This window comes from Corvus kubaryi, unplaced genomic scaffold (genome assembly GCF_017639235.1).
Source record: "Corvus kubaryi isolate FWS band 111438036 unplaced genomic scaffold, C.kubaryi_AGA036_p1.0 37216, whole genome shotgun sequence".
Taxonomy (NCBI): domain Eukaryota; kingdom Metazoa; phylum Chordata; class Aves; order Passeriformes; family Corvidae; genus Corvus; species Corvus kubaryi.
In genome coordinates, this window is record NW_024581061.1 from 1,774,865 (window position 1) to 1,799,635 (window position 24,771).

General features: G+C 36.2%; 1 protein-coding gene across 1 annotated transcript in view; it reads left to right on the top strand.

Annotated features, from left to right (window-relative positions):
* RAB2A (RAB2A, member RAS oncogene family) overlaps positions 1-23,462 on the top strand; it is a 43,203-nt gene extending 19,741 nt beyond the window's left edge. Inside the window, exons 5-9 of the mRNA XM_042022589.1 lie at positions 5,417-5,499; positions 6,842-6,934; positions 10,479-10,590; positions 19,515-19,583; positions 21,825-23,462. Of these exons, the coding sequence (XP_041878523.1) occupies positions 5,417-5,499; positions 6,842-6,934; positions 10,479-10,590; positions 19,515-19,583; positions 21,825-21,920 (453 nt within the window). The 3' untranslated portion in view covers positions 21,921-23,462. The remainder of the gene's footprint in view (positions 1-5,416; positions 5,500-6,841; positions 6,935-10,478; positions 10,591-19,514; positions 19,584-21,824) is intronic.
* Positions 23,463-24,771: the final 1,309 nt, after the last annotated feature.

The window sequence follows — 24,771 nt, forward strand, 5'->3', positions numbered from 1 at the left end:
ATTAATGCATCTCATAGCCCTCTGTTGTTACACTGCTGTGAAGCAACATCAAGAATTTCCAGAGGATCTACTTTAGTTTCTGAAATTCGTTTAATTGTCAGTCACAGACTGTTTGCTGCCATGTGGGAAGATTAACTTATTTCTGGATCCATGGGTTGAGGGGTGAGGCAGGGGGATTTGTCTATTTAAGTTATTCCTGTTGCTGTTTGTGTAGTATGACCATCATCTGAACTTCAATGCCAGTAGCTTAAGTTATTGTTCACACCCATGATGTCACTTTAGGAAGCTACAGCAACTTGATACACCTTCTAGCTTAGTGTTCACAAACCTTTGTCTGTCATGCTTAAATGTATTTGGTTATTGAAATACTATAATATTGGCATGTTATTTTCTGAATTGTTTTTTAATTTCTTTGCATCTTATCCATGCTTTCTACAATAATTACAAGATTTCTACAAGAGCAAACTCTTGCTTAGGATAAGGCCTTAAATGGGAGGAGTATGAACTACTTTTTTGCACAGTAGAACTCTTATTTTAGTGAGGGTTCCTACTTAAAACCTAAGGGTTTCAAGTACAGTTTATTTCAAATTATAAGTAGAAGTGTACTTCTGATAATGGAAGGCTAAACCTTTGGTTCTGTGATGTGTTGGGAATTGCTTTGGATATCTAAATGGCATTTATTCAACACCACCAGAAGAAAAGGCAGATGTACAAATGATCTGTATTTACACATATGTACAGTTTTGTCGTTGGGGATCTTTAGTGCTCTTGAAATTTCAGTTCTTACTGCATGCTGACTAAATTCTAAAGCAACATGTAACTTGGCTAAATCCTTCACATAAATTATGAGACTTTCTTATATTGTGATAGATTCTTCATAAGCATTTTTAGTTATTAGTTCTGGGTTTTTTTGGGAATCTTTGCTGGAAACAGAAGGGGTTGTTTTTTATTTTTACACTGCTTCTGTGCCTATTTGTACTACATACTAGTAAACCATCTTAAAATTCTTTTTTTTTTTTTCTGAATTGGAGACATGATTGCAAGAAAGATTAATGCATTTGTATAAACAAGTTGACATGTGACTAAGTGGCTGTTAATGTATTTATAACTTTCAAAACTATATTTAAAGGTATGTATTGCTCCTCTTTCTTTCTGGAACATTTTATTCCAGGGATCAACTTTGTGGAGTAGTTCCCAGCTGGCAGCTGTTGTAGGTGGTGTGACACGAGTTGGTTATTTCTTAAGATGTCTTTTTAGTTTTCTTTGCAACTTAGGAAAATGTAAACAAGTAAATAATAATTCCCGGTGTGATTGAAATGTTCTGTCACCAGTTTTGAACATACCACATATGTATGCCTGTTCTCAGAGTGAGGGAGTCCAGAGCTACTACCTAGGTGTGTTGTAGTTCTCATATTGGATGTAGATGTATACTGTAATGTTCCCTCTGAATAAAAACTATTTGTCAGCTTGGATGCTGAAGGCCTGCTGGGATGTTCTCAGGTAACTTGGTCCTTGAAGAAACTTTTCAAATTCTTCAGCATTGAGAATAGAGAGCTCAGCAAAATCAATGGACTGTTTTCTAGGGAGAGATACGTTGTTGTGGATGCTGCTTTTTAAACTACTTTCTTTTCCTGAGTTATGGTTCTTTTAATTTTTTCCCCTTATTTTATAGATTTAAAAATACACAGTTAAGGAACTTGCAAGTAACTCTTTTTGAAAACAAAGGCTTGCCTTCATATTTTGCCACTGATGCAACTCCACCAGCATACTTGGATATGACACCATGATTTAATAGTAACACTTAGAGGCTTTTCTTAAATATGCCAGAGATACTGTGTCCCTGACAACACAGTTGCATAGCTTAAATGTTCCTGAAACTCTAGGGCAGGTCCTAAATCTCCATGTATCTTAGTGACCTGAGGTGATCGATAATGCTTTGTGTTCTGCTTACATTGTTATTTTCAAATTGTATTTTGGTCTCTATACTGAAGTATGTTTTGAGAAGCACATGGGATATGTCTGTGCAGTTGAAGCAAGGATAAAGATTTTTGTACTTGCTTGAAGACCTATGACTTCTAGAACTATGTCTATATAAGTCTCTCCTATCAGAAAGTGTTTGTTTCTGTGAACCATTATGGTATGAATTGTAAAAGCTTACAGTACAGAAAACAGCCAAAAAAGAATGTTACTTAGCACTTAAAACATTGCTTGTTTATCAGAGGCCTGCATTTTTTCATGATTAGTGAGCTACTCATGTCAGACCTAGCACCTGCTTCCCTGAAGAGAGAGGAGGCATGTTCAGGCCTGCTCAGTGTGCAGTAATAGGTTCCTGCAGGCAGCCATGTCTGAGCTGGAGTTTCTGTGTGTGAAGTAGCTGTCATGGTCTGGCTGTTACCAGAAACATCCTCCATCTTCCCATTTCCACTGCAGCAAAGCTCTGACAGTGCATATAATCAGGGATTGTCTTGGAGCAAAAGCTTGTATCACCTGTACTGGATGTAATGTGGCCTTGGGAAACACCCAAGGCCATATTTTTAACATTTGTTTCCTGAGTATTACCCCTACTATTTCTGACACCACAGACTGCTGCCTCCCCCACCATCTGGATGTGGAACTGGGCAGTCTGCTTTGAATGGCCCTACTTGAGCCAGGGAGGTTGGAATAGATGACCTCCAGAGATCCCTTTCCCACCTCAACCATTCTGTGAAAAAAAGCTTTTTAATACGGAAGAGAGATTAAAAAAAAAGTAAGTGCTGGATTTTGCAGGAGCATGAAAGAGATGGTAATAACAAAATTAAGATAAAGGGCCTTTCTCTGGTATTGAAGCTGATTTTAATTTATACTGAGCTTTTATACTGCTGCTTCTGTCTGTTGCTCCTTGTAACAAGTAGCTAAACTTTGGTAGATCCTGCTTTTTGTAAGACTGATAAAGTGTAATTATAGCACACTTGTGGTTTTTTAAGTCAGTTTAAGAAAGCCTACACTTTCTTTCAGTTTTGACTTCTTTGAAATAGTTTGTCCCCCTTGGAAAAAAGGGGAGGGGACAGAGAAAATTCTCAGATGAAGAAGTAAAGTAATAATGATGCTTAAAAAAAAGCTGTGGAGTATATTCTACATGCCTAACCCTGCTATATTGACCTTCTAGATCTTGTTCAGAATGATTCTGTTAAAGTAGCCAGTAAATTATATATATAAGGTGGTTTTATTATATAATATGTTTTTATATTATATATGAAATAAACTTTAATATAATGGAGCTTCTTTACAGAAACTCAGTTTTCTTTTGCTTAGAATGAAAGGGAATTTATTTTGTCTTGTCCATCGGTATATGTAAGCATAAATTAATTATTGCTATATGGAAATTAATTCTTCAATTAATTGATTAATTCAAAATAATACTTCACCAAAGAAGATACCATTTTCTACCCTTTCCTTAAGGAAGCAATGATGTTTAAATTTCACCATTGTCAAGTGAGGCAGAATTAAAAATATTACAGTACTTTTAGGATTTATATACTGAACTTTTCTAAGTAAGTGATTCTTTTAAGAGTTCACAACTCTTACATTTTTGTAAGATCTGCTAGAACCTGACATGTTGCTTGACCATGATTAACTTACTTAGGGAGATGAACAATTTCACGTGTCAGGGTGGAATTTATGAAGGTGAAACAGGCAATCTTAATGTGTTAGGTGAAGCCCAGGTCATGTATGAATTTAGGCAATCTATGGAATACCCTGGTAACAATAAGTTGTCTATGTAGCAGGGAAATGTTTCATTTATCTCCCACCCACTTGAGCTAGTCACCACATCAAGAAAAAGTTGTAGAGCTTACTTGAATGTCTATGTAGGAAACCAAGTATTGCACTGAAAAACTGTAGGTTTTTTTACTATTTCTTGGTGTATTCTACTGGTTGTATTCTATTACCAAAGTTTACATAAAGATGTACTTGGACTCTTGGCCAAGAGCATATGTGAGTGTATTCTAATGGTATTGAAACTATTAAGTATGTTGTACTTTTATAACTGTTTCCACTGGAATGGCTAAGATAAAGTGTTTTCTTAAACAGAAGTTACTGTCTATTCTGGAAGATAAGGATGCTTTCTGAAGACTGAACATGTCTAAACTTGTTGTGCTTGTTCTTGTTCACTGTTCTTGTTCAGTGACAGTATCTAGATCAAGTTCTCCTTGAGTTCAAGATGATCTAGTATTAAGAAAAGTACAATAACTGAGAAGAAAAAGTTCTCCATAGACTTATTTTGTAGGCATGGCTGAAAGGTAGCTTGTATTTGATAAATATTTCACTGTTATGTTTCATGGTTTTAAATCAGGGCAATTTCCTATACTTCTACAGATTTACTGCATATATAGGGGTTTTTTTTCAGCATTAGTATTTCTTAAACATGTTCTGTGTTATCTTTGAATTATGCTAAAGCATCTGTTATTGCTAAATATTAGAAGCAAATATTTCTTCTAGCAAGTGTCAAGTGCTAGATAGGTCTTCTGAAAAACATGAGCATGAGGAGCTCAAGATCTGCAACCATGAATATTTATTTTTCAGGACTGTATTCTTTTGAGCATATACTTCTAAGTGCTGAGATTTTTACAGAATACTCTTCTGTGAGAACTATCTAATTTATGTAGACTTTGAAGTTTTTCACAGTGTATATGAAGATGACTCTTGCATCCTGTAACTGCTTTGACAAGCATTATTTATCAAGTACAGAGGAAATTGATTAACTGTGGAGCAGAATTGTGTAAAATTGAATTCACAACCATTTTCTGTTTTTTCTTAATAAAATGATTACTGAAAGAATTCCATCTGAAGACTGTTGAAAGCTGGCTGCAGTTTATGATATAACGGATAAAATCTGCATCCTTGGCCTTCCAACAACCTTTACACCAGCAGATGGTGGGCGTAAAGATGTCATTCATCATTTATTTACAATGGACTTTATTTATTCTAGTGTCAACAGCTGCCCCAGGGAGCAGGTTATTGAATTCAAATGTGAAGCTCTGGGTTATTTGCTTCCTTTCAAATTTGTCTTCAGAGCTTAGTTGCTAGGAGTCCATTCTGTGCTCTAATAATGATTCATGTATTGTGAAGCCATTCAGTAAATTGGGTTGTCAGGGATTTCCAAAAATGGTTTAGAGGTCTTGTTCTGATTTTTTTTTCTTTTTTTTTTTCTGTTTTAACAGCACTGTGCTGTAGTTGGTGTCTTCTCCTTATGTGCCTTCTCTTCCTGTTTTTGGAGACTTTGTCCCCAGTTGTCCTCTTTCTGATTTCCCATCCATACTCTTCCTTATCCCCATCTCTCAAAAGTAGAATTCTATGATCCTGTGATTCTAAGTTCATGGTTTTCAGGACCAAAAAAAAAAGTATTAGATATGAAGTAATGAAACTTTGTGTTCTACAGGCAGGGCAGGAGTCCTTCCGTTCCATCACAAGATCATACTACAGAGGGGCTGCAGGGGCTTTACTAGTGTACGACATTACAAGGTGAGAACACCAACTGGATTACAATGATGTCTTTGTAGAATTGTGCTATGGTGTATAGCAGTGCTAAGTGTCTCATTTAGTTTGGCTTTTTGTGTAGATATTGGTAATCTAACATTGTATCAACCTTCTTTAAGTGCTCTAAATCAAGATATAGCATATGTAACCTACATACTTCCAGTTTTCTCTGTATGGTAGTTGAGAAAGTATGCCCAAATTCTCAGGAAGAATGAAATAAAATATTTTTATAAACTATTGACCTCTGGATTTCTCTTTACTGAGAAAGACCTGAAAATATTTTATTAATTCCTTTCTAATGTTTTTATTATCATGAGAGATAATTTTTCTTTAATTATAGCAGAATACTTTTACTGATGTGCTATTCTGCAAAGGAGTGAAATAGTAAAACATAGAAGTTTGGTTACATAAAAAATACCAGGAAACTTCTACCATTGCTGTGTTTATGAGGTTTGGAAAATACAGGTCTTAATCTGGTAGTTTTTTAGTAGGTGTTCAGAAGTTACTGAAGTTTCCCTGCTGTATTAAAGTATCTACATACAGTTTATCTGTAAAACTCTGGGTATTCTGGCTGGTTTATGAAAATGTTCAGGCTCCAAAATCTTATTGTGTGCCTCCTTCTGTAGGTCTTGGCTCTTGTTGTTGTATTGAGCAATGCCTTGTACTTTACTACAAGATTTCCTTTTGTTCCCTTTTTATTTCTAAATATCAGGAAGTAACATATTCTTTCTATTGGATTTCCAGTTAAATTAATCTTTGATTAATAAATAAAATACGGTATCTTAAAACCACTCTACAAGCATGGGATTTAATACTTAGTGTACACCTTCTGTAAAAACTGTAATGTCACATTCATGCACCTCACTTTAAAATACTTTATTGCTGAATTTATTATTCAGCTTCTAAACTCACAGAAGATTATCAACCACTTTCTGCTTTCAGTAAAACAAATACTACTATGTGAGTATGCGTTTATTTGTACTGTTGTTTGGATTGGTTGAATCTGATGGGTAAAATTCTGTTCCTTTAAAATTCTGTTCAGCAGTTTTTGTATGTATATAAAATTACAGATTCTTACAGCTCTAAGAATCCTCTTTACAATTTGTAGCAAACATGTTTTCAATTAGCTTTTAGTCAGAGTTCATTAACACTCCTTGTTTGCTAAATTTTTGTTCACCTGTTCTCCCTCTCACAAAGGGATTACTAGCTTTTATCCCCGGAGCATGTGCACTAATAAGTGAGTTGGTTACTCAAGTAAAGAAGCTGACTAACAGGGGAAGGATTTCTTAAAATACTGCTTTTAATGTTCATTCTCTTCCCTACTTAGGAGGGACACTTTCAACCACTTGACAACTTGGTTAGAAGATGCTCGTCAGCATTCCAATTCCAACATGGTTATAATGCTTATTGGAAACAAAAGGTAAAAATTGATCAGCTGCTACTTTCTAAGAGGGAAAGATTTAACTTCTCCATATTTCAGCTTTTGGGTTTTCTTATTTGTAGGCAATATGTGAACTTTAACTTCCCTTCTGTCATTTTGCATAGTTCTGTGATGAACCTAAAGCCTTTCCTATTATAATTAGACTAATACAAATGTGCAGCACATGGATCAACTATGTTACATTCTGAATATCTGTTTTGGAAGTAATTTTACTTCCAAAGGATTGATTGTGAATGCATGTAGCAACGGATTTATGAGTTATTTTCTCATTATGCTTTTTTGTTTCTGGAATCACCAATTAGAAACACCTAGATCTCCCCCTTATTAGAAGAATGATTCCTAAATGGAGGTGTCCTAAAGTGCTTTAGTTTTTGGTTAAGAATCACATCAAAGAAAGTGTCATTTAAAAAAAAAAACCCGATAGTACAGGACTCACATCAAAAACTTCTTTCAAATGTAAGAAGTGCATACCTCAGTGATTGAGACATTTCTGATTTGCAAGCCTCTTCCATATTCTGTACCTTTTACCTGGGGTTGGTGTCAGAGAATGCTTTTTCACCATTTCCTGGTAAAGTCACTGGGTGATGAAAATACAACTAAAAGTTTTGGAAGTGTTACCCAATTTGTAATCAATTTACCAGTTACTTGGTCGTCTTATCAGCTAAACTGTGTAAAATTACAAAATTATTCCCTGATGATGCTGAGACTTCGTAGTAAAAGTCTTAATATATTCACTGACATGTTTTTACTATCTTTAATTCTTCTGGTTCTTGATCTGGTGAATTGTAGCATCATGTCTAGATTTTTTTTTTATTTGTTGGATGCAGAATTTTTTCAAAACATCGAAAGCATCACCTCAGAATTTAATAATCCATTAATTATGGGCCTTTGTGTAATTGACTTGAACTTATGTCCATGCCTCAGCAATTCTTGAAGGTAAAGATGCCAGTTGAAATTACAATGTGTATGTGTGCCCCTGAAAATTTCACAAACAGCCAGATCGTTTCTTAGATGCTACTGGGAAACAGCTCTGTGATAGTGAGTCTGGGTTTGCTATTTGGGCCTGTTGAACTTTTATTTTCTTCTTCTTCCCCCTCTTCTCTCTTCTATTTTCCCCCACTGCCCCACCACCCTCTACGTCCTCCTGAAAACCATGGTACATATTAAGTAATGGTGAGGTTTGTGAACTTCTTTTTACGTTACCTGGTAAATGACTGACAACTTTCTTTTTAACTGAGGAACGTGACAAGCATAATCTTGACAAATTAATATAAAAAATGTAATCTTGTCTTATTAAATGAAGCTTTGGTAAACCCGTGAATGGCCCTGACCAACTGTTTCTATACTTGTGTGAGTAAAAAGATGGCACTGAGAGAAACAGTAGAGTGTACTGTTTGCTTGAGATAAGTTTGCGTACTTAATTGACGTCTGTAACTTTCTGATTATTCTTAGCTGTTAAACTACATTTTCATGTCTTGCGTTCTGCTGATGCAGACTTATTTGCTACTTGCAGCTAGTTCAGTAATTCCCAGTTACAAGTAGGTTGTATTCAAACAATAAATACACTTAAAATGTGCACTTTATATTGTTACAGATTAAGGTGCTGCATGAACTAAAAGTATTAAGAGTTTAACTTAAAAGTTTTAAGCTTTTTAAAGGATATTATTTTCAAGGAGGACAAGAAGAAAACTCCTTCAATTTTACTGTATTTTCCTGAAAGAGTTCTTATGGTAGGGCATACTATTAGAGATGGGTGGAAGGAAGAATGTATGCTAGCATAACAGTTTTGAAGAAATAAATACTGCTCTTATGACTCCCCAAAGTGCACTTGACATAAGTTTGTAATACTGATTTATTGCTGGATTTGAAGAGTATTGAGAATTTAATTTGAAATATAATGGCTGTTTGTTGAAAACATTGCAAATACTAGTGTTAAAACATTACAAATACTGTACTTAATCTTCTTTCCAGAACAAAGCATAGCTATATTGATCTAGTAAGACCAAATGCTTCGAATTATTGGAATGGAGAGAGGAAGACAACTGTGGTTAGTAGAAGCAGCTAAAGATCTTTAAGAATATGTTTAGGTATCAGTATTGAGTTTTGACTGGGCTGTCATTGCAGTTTTTGATACAACTGCATTATTTCAAGTAAAAAGTTATTTGTTTATGTTCTGTCATGGAGATAACACTGAAGTGAGTCAAGGTTTTAAATAAGGTATTTTTGAAAATAGCATGGTAGTAGCAAATAAAGACATTGCTCAGGTTGAAAAAGACAATGTCAGCTAATACTGGGAATGCTTAAATATAAAGAACGTCAACTTCAAAATTGTTTTAAGAAGATATTTCTTGTATCCTTACCTTCAAATTTTTTTTAATATTTAAGTAATGTGCTGAATGGTATTGGTTCTGTAACTCATCTGAGCTAGCATTTAGTTAAAAATCACGAAAATCTGCTTTGCTGCAAAATAGATGATGCCACAGTGAGTATTACCTATTTTTAATATATGTATAATTACTAAGTTGGGAAACACTGAAGTCTAGTATGATACTCTTTTATTTGTATACTGACAGCAAATTAAATACATCTATTTGCATGCTTTTTAGTTAAAAATATGTATCTAAGATATTTATACATGTACAACTTAGATGAAAATTCATTGAAATATATATCTTACACTTATACATCAATAATAAATTTATCACTATTATTGCTCAAGATGTAATATACTTGCAAAGAAGGACAAACTCTGAATTCTTTGTTCCTAAAGGAGTTTTAAAAAGTAAAATACTTATCTACGTAGAGAAATGGATTTGTCTCTAGTTGTCCAGTCCAAGAGGGTTTTTTTTCTGCTTCTTTGGGTAATGTTTAACTTTGAATTAAATTGCTTTCAAAGCAGGGAGCAAGAACTTGTGTAACACTCACTTCAATTTCTTTAGCTGCTGGAGGGCCAGGAATTTCAAAACCTAAATTCTGACTTACTCGGAGATGCTAATGTAGTTCAAAAGAATTTATTTTTTGCTTTTAAGTTTTTTATTAGAACAGAAATTGACTGTGTGAAGTTTTGCTACTGAATAGAAAAAATGAACTTTATTTTTAGAATTGTTTACTATTAAGAAATCACTTACAAAGCTCCTTTATCAGCTCAGCTTTATAGTATTGAATTGGTAGGTAATACTATACTAGAAGAGTATATGTACTGAAAAGACAATGTCTGAAGTTAGTATTCAAGGAATACCTAAATACACACTCATCCTGTAGAAAGCTGTTTCATAAAGTCTTTGGTAAGATTTATGTCAGCTAGGATATATAGCTCAAGCGAGTGTGATGCCTGTAACTATTCCATATACTGTAAGTGCAGGGCTTACAGTAATTCTGCTTTATTTAAGGGCTTGACTAGTTATATACCCAAGTTCTGATGGGAGCTCTTGGCTTCTCAGGCTTATAAGCATGGCTGTGAAGGATAATCTTTATATGGACATGTTAGACCATGTAACTTAACTTTTTTTTTCTTCCATCTTAGTGATTTAGAATCTAGACGAGAAGTCAAGAAAGAGGAGGGTGAAGCATTTGCACGAGAGCATGGACTTATCTTTATGGAGACATCTGCCAAAACTGCTTCCAATGTAGAGGAGGTAACTTTGCTCAGCACTGGCATTTTATTTAAACACTTGCTTTAAATTACACATTTGTATAGATACTATTCCTCTAGATTCTGGGTTCCTTAACTTGAATTAACTACTCTTTATATTATGAGAAAGACAATGTCCGTGTTGTAATTGATTGCACAGCACTACTTATATTGTTGAGGCTTCCTAATTATTGTACTTGTGGGGTTTTTTGAAGCACTTGATCAGAGAAATGGCTAACTTCTGTCTGTCATGAAATCTAAGAAATAAGGCTAGAATAGATTTGCTAGTCCAAAGCAAGCCAAGCTATTGGTATTCTTGGTAGATGTCATCCTAACCTGTTCTGAAGGCTCCTAGTATATCACAAGCTCTTCAGAGCAATCTCTTGCAGTGCTTTGGTGTTTGTACTGTCAACATCTTTCCTCTCTACTACCTAGTAGGAATCTTCTTCAATTTGCACACAGCTTCAATTTTCTGTCCTCTACGGAGCTGCTGAAGAGGTTATTGTAGTCTGCTATTTATTTAATTAGTTTTTCAGTTTTTGCTACTTTTAAAGAACTTAAGTCTTTTCAAGTTTGGCTTATAGTTCATATTTCTGGACACATGTGAGTTCTTGCATCTCTCACGTTGATTTACTGCATTCCTGTCTTGAAGGGTGGTCATGGTCAGCTGACCTCAGCTGCAGCTGGATGCCCACCAAGTTGCTCACTCAGTGCCTCTGTCTAGCAGGATGGGGGAAAGAACCAGAAGAGCCAAAGCAGAATAAAACTCAGGGGCTGAGACAGAGTTTTAAAAATGAAGGAAACAGATGGTTGAAGAGTGACAGAAAGGCAATCACTTACAACTTCCTACACACAAATCGAATCTCAGCCAGTCTCTGAGCAACAGCAACTTTGACTGCCCTTTGGTTTTTATTTCTAAGCATTAACTCATGTAATATGAAATACCCCTCAGGCCAATTCTGGTCAGCTGTCCTGGCTGGTTTGTGCTCCCCATGATTTTGCCTACCCTGTGCCTAATCACTGTTAGGAGAGGGCAGAGTAAGAAACAGTGACACTCAGCAGTAGCTAAAACATCCGTGTGTTACCAACACTGAATTTTAGTCACAAATCCAAAACACAGCCACATGCAGACTGCTGTAAAGAAAACTAACTGCATTCTAGTCAGACAAGTACAGTGGTGGATAAAGAGCTCCAGCTGAGATGCTAGTGCTATGTAAAGCAGAAAGATTGCTTCACATGTCTTTCAAGCCCATACTCAGTTCATCCACACTGACGTTTTTTAGAATAACATGATGTAGTTCATCTTCTTTTAATCTGCCCCTATGCTTTCCCAAAACTGTCCTAAATTCAAAATGGTATGTGACCAATGAGGTATTCTTTTATTGGCAGAGCCTTGTAGTTACAAAATATTTAAGTTTTTTTAAAAGTTACAGTAAGCTACAGATGACTTTCACAGGATTCATTACTATCTGATTCTCACATAATCACCTCTCTTTGCATCAAAAACTATGTCCTAGTGAATGAATTGTCCAGTATCTAATGCATCTCTGATTATCAGGAGGCAAATGAGCATTAAGTTCTTTATCAAAAAGTTCAAATAGAATCCTTTCCTTTCAATTATACAGGTGAGTGATGTGTGTGTATACTAACTTTCTAGTTCTGGTGGAAAAGCTTCAGGATATAATCCCTTTCAGTGACAATCAAGTGAATTCCTTAAATGGTGTTCTCGGTAAACACTAAAAAAAGTGGCACGATGTAGAATAGTTAACAGCTACAGAAGCAAAATCCTAATCTCTAGCATTTTCTTTATATGAACAAATCAGCTTCTGTTGGTAAAGTTTATTTAAGCTGTTTCCCTTGTTTAATCCTGATTTCCACCACTGTGGAATACCTTAGTAAATCTGTAGCAGGAGCAGTACATGGACCTTTTTGGTGCTTGGATCTTAAAACAGTTTAAAATTGTTCATTATGTTCTTCAGGATTATGCCTCATTACCTACATCTTAAATAGAAATGGATGATAAGGAGTGGAAAATATCCTCTTGGCTGTTTATTTTGTGTAAGGCTGTTGGAGAAATTTCCACCCTGTTTGCGTAATTGGTAATAGACGGTAGGGAGTGGGAAATAGATGCAGGCTCTTCCTTCATAGTTACTTTGGAGACTTACAAGAATTCTCTGTAACCACAGAGTTAAGTCATCATATTTGATGTGGAGTGGGATTGTGTAAAAAGAGTTTTTCCATCACTGAGAGGATAAAATGATTACTGGGGGGAGGCTAGCCACAGGCTTATAATTTGACTGCAGTGCAAGGACAGTTAATGCTAGTCTCTTCAGCAATATCATACTTATTTAAACAGGAGGTTGTTAATTTCCTTTTAGCCTCTGTCTAAAGCTGTAAAGGTAACCAACTATCAAAATATTACTGACTTCTTGTGCCTTTTTTTTTTTTCCTTCTCAGTGATTTCTAAGCTGGTTGGAGTTAGTGTAGTGTACACTCTAACATGCATGGCTGTGGTCTTTCTCGTGATGGAATCTTGTTAACTTTTAGAATCTTGGCTATCATATTTGCTTTACTTTGTTGAATTGTGGATGGGTGATGTGTACTCTGAGGTACTGTTTGCAGACTTCAGTGTTGCTTATTTACTTCTAAGAAAACACTGATGTCCATTGGGAGGCTTTTCACTCATACACATGTTAGTCTGGGGTCTGAACCCCAGGAGGGTTTGCACTTGTTTTAATCACAACATCTGTTGATTTCTGACCTCTCGTTAAACCAGCACATAATACATAAGAATGTTTTTTAGTCTCGTTTGCAAGAGGCATTAGCAATTTTATCACATTAGCTTTTTCACTGGTAGTTCAACAGTAGTATATGACTATTAATTGTGGTCTTACCTGCATCCTGCAGTTCAGAGTTTGCTAAGAGCCTTCTGCTTGGGCAGGGGCAGAGTAGAGTCACCTGCATGGTCTCAGGGTGACCATGTAGTCTCCTATAGCACACACTGCTTAACTTCTTGTGCCTGGCATATCAATGGTTTGAATCCATTTATGTGCACTGGTTCTCAAGAATTAAGGATACCTAGCTGTATTTGGGAAGCTACAGTAGCTGTGTGCATAATCTTTTCATTTCAGAGTACTACTTTTAATAATGATGAATGTTGTGACCAATCTTAAGCCAGAAAGTTCTCTGGATGCTGGTCAAAGCAGTTCTAGACAACATCAGCGTTCAGAAGCTGATCTCACCTGAGTCGTGCCCTTGTATCACTGACTCCTGGTGTGGGAGTTGGTTTTAGTAAGTTGTTTCCCATATGGAGCGGTGCCTATGCCAAACTTAAGAGCATTATTTGTGTTATTCCAAGTTGTCTGCACATAAATAGAATGCAATAGTAAATTCATTATTTAGGATTAAATCTGAGTAGACTAATGGTTTTAACTGACCAATGGAGCACTTCTGCTACATGGAGCTCAAGTTCCTGTAGCTTCACCAGTGGGATAGATAAGAGAACAGAGATCGCCTTTTGTAATGTTCTGAAGGGTGAAAATGAAAATCTCTTGGCAAGATTAGGTTCTTAGAGGCATCTTAAGTTGAACTGATTTTTAAAGTGTGCTTTATTTCCCTTCCACATTCTCTCTGAACACTACTAAGAGCTGGGAAACAAATAGTTGTTTGACATGGTAATATAGAAAGCAGGGATTTAGTTAATAAAACTTGAAAGTCATAGGATGTTAATAATTTTCATAGCAAGGTAAAGTGACACAAGAGGTAATCTGACTAGTACTTGCAAAAGAGTAGGATTTCTACATCATGAGTCCTTAAAAAAAAAAAAAAAAAAAGCCCACCCAAAAGTTAGGTTTATCTTAACTTGTATCAAAACCAGTATTCCTTCAAGCTTCTAGAAATCAAAGTGCTGACCTTTCAGCAGTGTGAAGCTGACATTTTAGCCAGTTTCTCCTGTGAGAAAATGGGGTTTGAAGCTCATGTCACTTCAGCTGTGGAAGGGAGAAGGGCTAGGATACCTGGCTGTAGTGAAGATACACAGCTTTTAGCTCCTTGTGGCAAATCCTTGGATTGTGCCCCAGCTTCACAGTAAGGAATAGTGGCTCTGCCATGGTGCTTGGGGCTTCTGGGCATCTGTGATGAGAATAAAAGGTTTCAGTTAACTGAGTGTTTCAGGCTTTATAGAAGAACATGAAATGTATGATACTGCCTGCCTGACCTGTAGATTCCTGGAGAGATGGATTCTTAGTTCTAGGGAATTTATCTTTTTTTTTTTTCCTCAAGTATTCTGTCCTGTGTAACTGTTCAACAACAGCTGCAGGACTTTTAAAGTCAGTTTGAGCTCTAGTAATATGAATCAGCCCAATAAGTTTGTCAGAAAGATTGTGCCTCAATGGGGACATAAATTGTGCTATCAAGTTCTGGTTTGTGTCTTTGCACCTATACTTCAAATATAAGGTTACAAATGTGTTGGGGTGCTTTTGGGGTGTGGATCCATGATATAGCACCTTACTACTGCTTATAATTAATCGTTCTGCATCCCTTCTAGCATGCTAGGCCTCTTCCTTGAAAGATCATTTAGCTGCAAAAGGTATTGCCTTACTGTGTGTGCATAAAAGAGCTGCTCAGAGCTTCGGAATCTCACTTTATTAAGTGGCCATCCAGTACCACTTACACACTGGGAAGGTGCATGCTTTAGGCGTAAATCCATTTGTTGTCCATATTGTTACTGTTTCCAAATGCATTCTTAAATAGTAGAGTAATCTAACTATTTTATCATATCGTACTGCTAAAAGGTAAGATAGGAAATTGGAGAGGAGGAGGAAATTCTAGGTGTTGGCTGGGTCATGCTTTAGAATTTGTGTTATATTTAACCTTTAACATTCCTCATTTAATTGTAAGAAAGAATCCAGAAATACTGATTGCCCAATTTTTATTTCCAAGCATTAAATTTAATTTTAACATTGCCACCAGAGGGCAGCATGTTCCACGAGCTGGCTGTGCCGAACGTGATCTCATACTTGGTTTTAGGCAAAGATGAACTTGTAAAGTGTTGAGTTTTGAAAAGTATCGGTGATTCATTTACGGGATTTTCCTGTTATGCTCAGCTTGTAGTGAAGTCCTCAGATTCTTGTCCTGTTGTTAGCTTTCTGAGAAAGACAAGCGACATTATTGACATCTGCAAGTGAAAACTACATGTAGCTGCTCTACTGATCATGTTCTGATGCCCTTAGCTTATTATTACTCCTGCATACAGCTTCCATGAGACAGAGGTATCAGGAACTTACTCCCTTACCTGTTTCTTGCATTGTTTTTACCAGTTGCAGAATTAATTCTTCCTGGATTTGTCTCAAGGGTAGTAAACCTGCATTACTTATTTGTGTGATGATACGAATGTTGAAGTTGATTTAATTCTACATTCAGTGTTTGTAGGATTAATTTACCTAAAATGTGGTATCTGTAGGGTTTGGTTGTTGCAGTTTTGTGTTGTTTGGGGGGTTTTTTGGGGCAGGCATTGTGAGACATGGCCTCTTGATTCTCATGTTGGACTATGATCTGGGAAACTCCTTATACAGATAATCTAAAGTGATATTACACTGGTATATTGTGATTTAAAAGCCTCTTTTGTTGGCTTTGCAGTAGGTGCAGGCATGACACAACAAGCAGATCACATCTTGCAGGACTCATTTTCCCACTTGTACAGTAATGCACTTCTCAGTGGGGTACTGCTGTTATTTGGAAACCTAGTTATAATGAGCACACAATTGAAAAACACGTTACATTAAAACAAATCACTGAATAACTTGTATACAACCTTTTTTTAATGCTGTGGTACAGTTATATTCAGCAGTCTCATGCATAAAAGCATCAGTAAGTTGTGGTTTAGAAAATTACTGAGTGTTAAACATTAAATGTAGACATTTTCCTGAAGTTACATTGTTTTCTTGAGTTTTCCCAAAATTTAGTCAAGGATTTTTATATTTGGAAGTCTAACATACTGATTTTGCAAAAGTCTCTCACTTTTGGGAGTAGTAGAGGTACTGTGTATGAGGGCCTTGCCATCTTTCAGGTGATTGTACATAAATCCAGGGTGAGTCTGGTACTGCCTCCCCTGGAGTGGTGAAAATGAACCTGAACCTGATTTGGGATGGACAAGCATGAGTATCTTTGTCTAGTGTTTTAGTAGCAGCAGCATTATGGGAATGTACAGTGCAACTGCAGTAGGCTTGGTAGGCAGCCAGCTGAGCCCATGTGGGCTTACTGGTGAGGTCTTGTGTGGAGGTGGCTAAACTGCACCTGGATCCAAGTTGGTGTGTGAAGTGCTACAGCTGTGTTCTTGCAGTCCCCTGCATGTGGTCTAATAAATATAAACTGGATTTGAGGGGAAATTGCTCTGTCTTTCTGCATCTATGGTTCAGTTAATCTGAAAGTATGATAAACTATAAATAAATTAAAATGTCCATAAATAATTAAGAGTTTACAGTATACTGCATGTTCCAGATAAGAGATAGAATATGCAGTATTAAAAGAGATTTTTAGAAGAACTCAATTATACCAAGTTTACTTTCTTGTCTTTGCTAATTGGGGCACTAGCATGCAATACCAAAATCTGATAAGATATTTCTAGAGCAGGTAGACTGCTGTTTTAGTGATGTTCTCAGGTGATTATTTTGAGTCTGCTTACACTTTGAATCATAAGTTAACTTAAAATATGTGGATGTGAGAAACAAATGGAAGCATCAAGGGATTGAAGTCTCTTTTCATGGCTGATTAGTAGCAATTTTTTAGAGTACATAAAAAGAAGAGAACGTGAGGTAGACTTACTATGTGCTATATTCTTATCATTTGTTTTCAAATAGGAATTACTTCTGTGGCCCAGTGCAACCTGGCATTTTGCTATGCAGAGCAACAGTATGTGCTGTTTCAACACTAAATATGTTGTGCACCAGAATCACTGATGGGAATGGGGTAGTCTGATTATGACTTCAGGAGAACTGAAATGATAGAACTGAGATTAATGTAATATTTGGTTTTTTCAGATCAACAGTTTCTTGGCCAATATGTTAAATATTGAAATATACTGTACTGAACTCAGTATGCTCTTTTGCTTTGTGCAGTACATGTGTAGTAATAGAAGGAATTTTGTTTATGCAGTACTGTTTTCCAGTGCATTTTACTGGTTTTTGTGAGGATAGATGCATTGCTACAATGGCTGTTCTTGAGTGTAGTATCCGAGAGAATTTATTCTCAGTTGTATTAGATTGGAGTCTGTTAAATTCTAGTTTGTTGCTCTAAAGTAATTTTTGTAGATTTAGTGTAATTCTCATGAAATTAATTCTAAGAGTCTTGGTGTACTTAGCCGGCATCTTCTAGAACAGTTAGAAGTGCCAATTGTTAAGTGCTTGTTTACATGAAGTTATCATAATGCTTTTTTAAGACTTCAAGTTCTGTTTAGTGTCCCGCTGAAGTAGAAGTATCCTCACAGATTCCAGCTGTGTGAATTTTCAAAGTTGACGTATACTTTTCAGTAGGCACATGTATGAGGCCATTACAATAATTAGTATGTTATCAGGAACAAAGATAAGTTTGAATTTTTTTCCTTACATAGAAAACTTCTGTTTCTGAGGAATTTGAATCAATTCGTAGTTGGCCAAAAGCCAATTTTTCTTCTCAACTCTAACACGTGTTTGAAAAACGAACTCGCTTCCTAAGTGCCTTGTGAATCTGCAATGATTAATTCTTCTCATTATTTTGCTGCAAATTCTCATGACCCTCTGTGATGATTCGATCACCCACTTAGAGTTTATGCATATTCATATCTCTCTGCTCCTGCTGCAGTCGTTCAAGTCTCCTTCACTGGCTGCGGTGTGTGCTTGGTGCAGTAATTGAGCTGCAGTAGATTGATTACTCTGGGGAGCTGTAAGGCCTTTAAAGGTGAAAACATATCAGTCCTGTTAATTAGGAAACAAAGCTCTGGTGGCAAGTTCAGCAGTCAAATGCTTCCAGTGTAGAAATGAGGAAAGGTATGATTTGTTCCTCTCCATGAACCCTGTTTACTTTTTTATATTTGAATTAGATCTGTATTCGCTGTAATAGGCTTGTGCAGAGGGTTGCATGTCTTGTATGATTGCATGGTGTTGGTATTTTAAAACAAAAAAACCTGTATGTTTGTTGTAATTACTAGCTGCTGTTAATCACCTCCTAAATTATACATTATTTTAGGCATTACTTGACCTATAAAGCTAAATGAGAGATGAAGAATGGAATCATTGATTGTAAACTTTAACCAAAACATTTATAGCAGTCGCTTTTTCAGACCTGAGTGTTGAAGTATTTTCTCTGAATTAAAGCAATAGATTTTTAGAAGTTATAAAACCTGGGGCCTCTCCTTTCTACTATTAAGATGTCTGTTGCCCATTGTGTGCAAGATTAATTAAAGAGAATACGTTCTTAAAATTAGGTGAATATTAAATGATAGCATAAGGTTTCATCCAGCAGACAGCATCCTTACATCATCATTGTAAGTACCCTGTGGTTTTATGTTGCTAAGCACTCTAATCTAGAGTGGCCTATTACAAAGATATTAAGGGTAGGGGAAACCATCTGCCACACAATCTATCCATAAGGGTCAGAAATAAATAATTTAAAAGTAATTTATATATCTTAAAAACCACTTTTTCCCTGTAATTACTGGACAACAGATTGTAGAATACGGATGTTATGAAAATGCCACTGTTTTTGTAAACAGCGTGTGATCCATTGCTGCTTCAGGGTAAGTTATAGGATGCTGTTGTCATACCTGTTTCTGCAGAGGTCAGGAAGGAAAGTCTCACTGAAGCAACTGCACAAGAGATTGAATTCTAATTAGTGCATCTTACACTAAAGGGTATTGCATTCATTGTGTCTGTCATCTTTTTTCCTCTGTTTTAGGCATTTATTAACACTGCAAAGGAGATCTATGAGAAAATCCAGGAAGGCGTTTTTGACATTAATAATGAGGTAACTTTTAGTACTCTGAAGACTCTTTGCTTTTTAAAAGTGCAAAATTCACCTTCCCTAGAAGGCTGAACAGTAAAAGATTTGTCTGTTCCATTTGCATCTAGAATGCTATTGTGATAAAAATGGATTAAAATAAGTGACCCTATCCATCCATGAAGCATCGCAAAATAATATAAATCCCCAAAAGAGAAGAAAATCCACTTTCATCCACTTCTCCATATGGTGTCATCTGTTTTCAAAGATAATTTTCCACTATGTAAATGGGGGACCATGTTGATATGCCAGATGCACTCCATGAGCTGTCCAGTGTAGGGGAGGGATTGCTTTGAGAGTTACATTAAAAGACTTTTGAAATGTTCCTGGTTTAGGTGGCTGGATACTGTAGGGAATAAAAGATTAGCCATTTTGGTTATGCACATTACTGAAATTACAGATTATTGGGACCTGTGCCTTTGCTTGTTTGGGGTGGGGGTGGAGAACTGGAGAAAGGGGAGCAAGAGCTAGAAAGACCTATAATGTCTCTTGAATGTTGAAATGATTGTGCTGTTGAAAATTTTGAGCAGTTAGGAGAGATGTTCACAGCAGTAGAAAAAGCAGATTCAAATTCAGAGGTGAGAAATAGACATACTAGTGTTGTATAGAAATGTTAAGATTGTATAAGCTCTCTGTTAATGTCTCATAAAATATTTGGCAATGTGAGGTGGCCAGTCTTTTGTGAAGACCAAGTTGGTTTTTTTATCCTTCATGTCCGTGAATATTGTTGCTGAGGTGCTTAGTAAAACCACATGTGAAAATCTGCACCACCACTCTGTTCTGTTTCTGCTCTGTGGAGAGGTGTGTCCAGACTGTCACTGTGATGCTTCTCTTAAACATTACAGTCCTTGCAGAATTGTTCAGAGTAGGAAAGGAATTGGCAGGACTCAAATTAAATAGCTTCACCTCTTTCTGCTCAATATATTTCAACATGAGAAACTTTAGACTACTGAAAATATTACTCATTACTTCAGAGAGGAAAAAATGAGAAACTTCAGTAGTATGCAAAGTAATGCATCAGGAAACTTGTAGCTAAATAAGACTTGAATAGTAATCCTTCAAACTAATTCTGACAAAGTGTGTGTGCATGTTGGTGAAACACTTCTTAAATTCAGTCCACTGATAAAAAATTTAAAATTCTTTCACATCTTTCCTGAAGAAAATGCAGTTGGTAGTACAATATAAATTGGAGAGCAATCAGAGTGTCTGAAAAAGCACGCTTGTTGTATCTGTCGGGTTTCATATAGTAGCTGACTGCTTTACTGTGCCTTAAGGAGCTCTGATTGCAATATGCTGTCAAGAGCCAACAGTCTGTGCTACTTATTTGGCTTTATGCCAAGTCTGGCTCCTTGATTCCTCAAGAAGTTGCTATCAGCCCAGAGGGGGCAAAACCAATGAGCCATAGGGCATGCTTTTTATTAAAGAGGAGTCAAAGAGCGAAAAGAAACCACATCAGCTGCTGTCAATACTGAGCGAGTGCCAGAAACCCGAAGGCTACCACTGCTGCAGAACAACTGCCAAGCACTATAAATCTGAGATTTGCTGTGACGCAAAGTTTCCTTAAGAGCTTAATTTTTGAAGCTACTGTATTACTTTTCTCAAAGTGCTGTATTTTTAGGTAAAATCCACTTGAGGGAGTGAGGGTTAAGATATAAGTGTGATTTTGATGAACGAAAGAGCTACGCTGTGTGTGGGTTCTTGGCAAGTAGCCATGTCTTTTGGGATCACAGAAATTATTGATGACACAGAACACTCGTATGCCCTTAGCCTCTACAGCTGATTCAACACAGAAAGAAATGCTGTCTAGAGAAGAAAAGTTTTATATTAAACTATTAAACCTAGTGGAGATTTTGGCAAGAGGGGAGAGGTTACACATTCTTAGCAAATTCTGTGTATTTTTGAGCCATGTGCCCAGTAGTATTCAAATACAATTCTTGGTCTGTGGGTTTTGGCTTTGTTTTGTTTTGGTTTTTTTTTTTTAAGAGTTTAAGCTACAGAGTGTAACATGGAGATAAAATTTAAATGAGAAGGAAGCCATCTTCCTTTAAATAATACTTAATCACTAAGAACATGCTGTGAAAAAATTAAAAACTTTGCTATATTTATTGCATACATTAGGAGAATGTGTTATATGATCTTCTAAATAGAAAAAGTATCTTTTCAAGTATATTCTAAAATACTTACAGTGTGTATTAAACTTCATTTCAGGCAAATGGCATAAAAATTGGCCCTCAACATGCTGCCACCAATGCAACACTTGCAGGCAATCAGGGAGGACAACAAGCTGGAGGAGGCTGCTGTTGAGCCTGTTTTTACTTTCTAGCTGCCTGGATGGGGCCTACTAACTTGTTTGTTCACCCTTCTCTCCCCCCGCCCCGCTCACCTCCACTTCAATTCAACTGAGACATGAAACTTGTAAGTTGGTTTCCTGTTGCAGAAGACTTTATCCTTCAAATTCTTGTATAACTTTGAATAAATGGTTAATGTTCACTTAAAGACAGATTTTGGAGATTGTATTCATATCTATTTACATTTGATTTCTAGGTCAATTGATGTGATTATTTTTGTTAAATGTTGTCTTGTGCCCTTGACTACGAACTGAATTGTATTAAACACTACAAAATCATCTGAGTATTTTAATCAGTTTGTGTAGTTAGGTTTCCCAGCTCCTGAGGTTACCTAATGTTTAATATTGTAGAGCTGTCCTCAAGTTTTTTGTCAATTTTCAAGGCTATGAAGAGAAGCGGAAGGACTCTTTTAATTCTGTATTTATCACTTTCTGTATATATAGTTTAATAACCTGCTTGGGTGTACTTGCCAAGCTAGAATTCTTTAATGCATTTGCATAAAACCTATACTACTTAGAGCTTGAAAACTACAGAAGCATTAATAGAAATTGCTTGGATGCTAAATTTTAAGCATTTTTGACATTGTTAGCATGTTCATGCTCCCCTGTCATTATCCTGAAGTCCAAGAGAGATGCTTAATGTATATTACTAGAGGCTACATACGTGCTATCTATTTTAATGCCAAATGTTTGCTGTTTATCCACAATTTCCACAACACCTCTTCAGAAATGGATTAGCTGTTTGCCTTAACAAATACTATAGGTAAAAACACTATGAATGAGAAGTAGAGGAGTTGATAAATTTAAAACGGCACATTTTAAAAACATTAATCTTCTCAATGTTTTTTTTCTTGTTTACCACTTGATTTCTAGGTATATTTTTCATGCAAGGACAGTTTTTCAACCTAAATGTATAGTGGTTGTGTAAAGTTTTCTTTTAGTGACAACTTGTAATCCTAAATATATGGTAAGCATCTTGTCTATTGTGAAGAGGGTGTGAAAATAAAATCTGCCAGTTTGGAAATCTTGATGAAAATCAAAACTACAACTGTTTTGTTAATTATTATGGTCATGGCTGGCAGGGGGGGGCATATTTTTCCTCAAATGAAAGGGTTGCAACACTGCAAAACAAAATCCTGTGTTTTAAGTGTTTATTTGTTAAAATACAGAATTTTCATGTCACCTTTTGTACAAATGTGCAAACAACTGAGTTTCCATCTCATCCTATTTAAATAATTGCAGACAAAAGGGTGACACTAATGCTAGACCATGCTTCATGTATTGGGGGAAATAAAGGGGTGGGGGGCAGGCAATGACTGCAAAACTTTTGTCTTACTGGACCAATACTGACTGCAACACAACACTGGGGGAAAGGGATCCTCATGTCACCCATTCTGATTGTCAGAACTTGAACATCCAGAGTGAATAAACTTCAGCCTGATGGGTGTAACATAGCAGTGGTTCTGAGATTAAATAAAATTTGAAAAAATGGTGTGGAACCTTTTGTTGGTATCTTGGGGAAGGGGGAACCAATATGGATTTATGTTAGTTGCTGACTTCAGTACTTTTTTACACACTTAGGAACACTTTCAGCAATGTAATATAATTGTTTTCAAATTTTAAATTAATAAGATGTTACTCCATTTGCATACTTTGAACTGTTAATTGTTTATTATACAAAGTTTGCATTTATAAAGCACTCTTACTGTTTCAGTTGGAGTTTGAAAATTGTGTTGCATGACAGTAAAACCATAGGACTGAACTGCATGGATGACAAGGGAAAACTGGCATGTTGTAACTAGCTGTTCACAAGAAAGAGTGAATGAACAAGACTATTAGCTTGAATTAATTACTTGAAGTTTTTTTCCAATTGGTAATGTTGTAGAATTCAATTGCTTGAGATCAGAGAAAAGTATGCTCTTATCTAGCAGACTAAGCTTCATTACAAAGGGGAATAAATTTAGCCATAGAAATGGTCCATTAAGGGAGCAGAGCGGGGGGGGATTTGTACCCTGTCTCGAGAAGAACAAAAATGCATGCTGTTGTAAGTGGTGATGATTTGAAAAACTGAAAGCTTCTGACAGTCTCGCATTTTCTGAGAACATGGAAGAGGTATATAGAATTGCCCAGGAATCCAGGGCTAGTATAATAAAGAGCCACCAGTGCTGCTTTTTGGGATGTGAGAGGGGCAGGGGGGAATACGCTGTGACTTACTAAAGTCACGTATGCAATCAGTTGCTGATCCTGCTGGTTTGGTCCTGGCTCACATGCCAGTCTTAGACTCTATGTTATGTTAAGACTCTGGTACTTTCAAAGAGTAGCTAGAACAAAACTGAAATGTCTGTGCATTCTGGCTGGCTTTTTGTCACAAACTTTATGCACACATAAACCTTTTGTTGCTACAGAAATATCTGTATTTTTGTAGGGGTTCTTTTTGAGAAGCCCTGATGCTATTTTCTGCAATTAGAATTTGAAAATTTTATAACACAGAACCTAGCAGGAGGGTTTACTTCTAAAACATGTGCTTTGACAAGATGATTCTTTCACAGGTCTCAGTTTTACTTGCACATGAGTGACTGATAATTTGCTGGGATTTCATGTTGAATTCCAGTTGCTTTTGTTGGTTACATTTTTACAGCCAAAGAGCCAAAACATGTAATTGTTTCCCAGCAACTTGTACAGCTGCTACATGTAATGTGAAACTGTTGATACCAAAAAATCGTACCAAGCTTCAGTTTTTCCCTTAGTCCTAGTTTAGAATATGGTATAAAGCACAGTTAACTTTTAAAAAAAGGGATATTGGGGTGC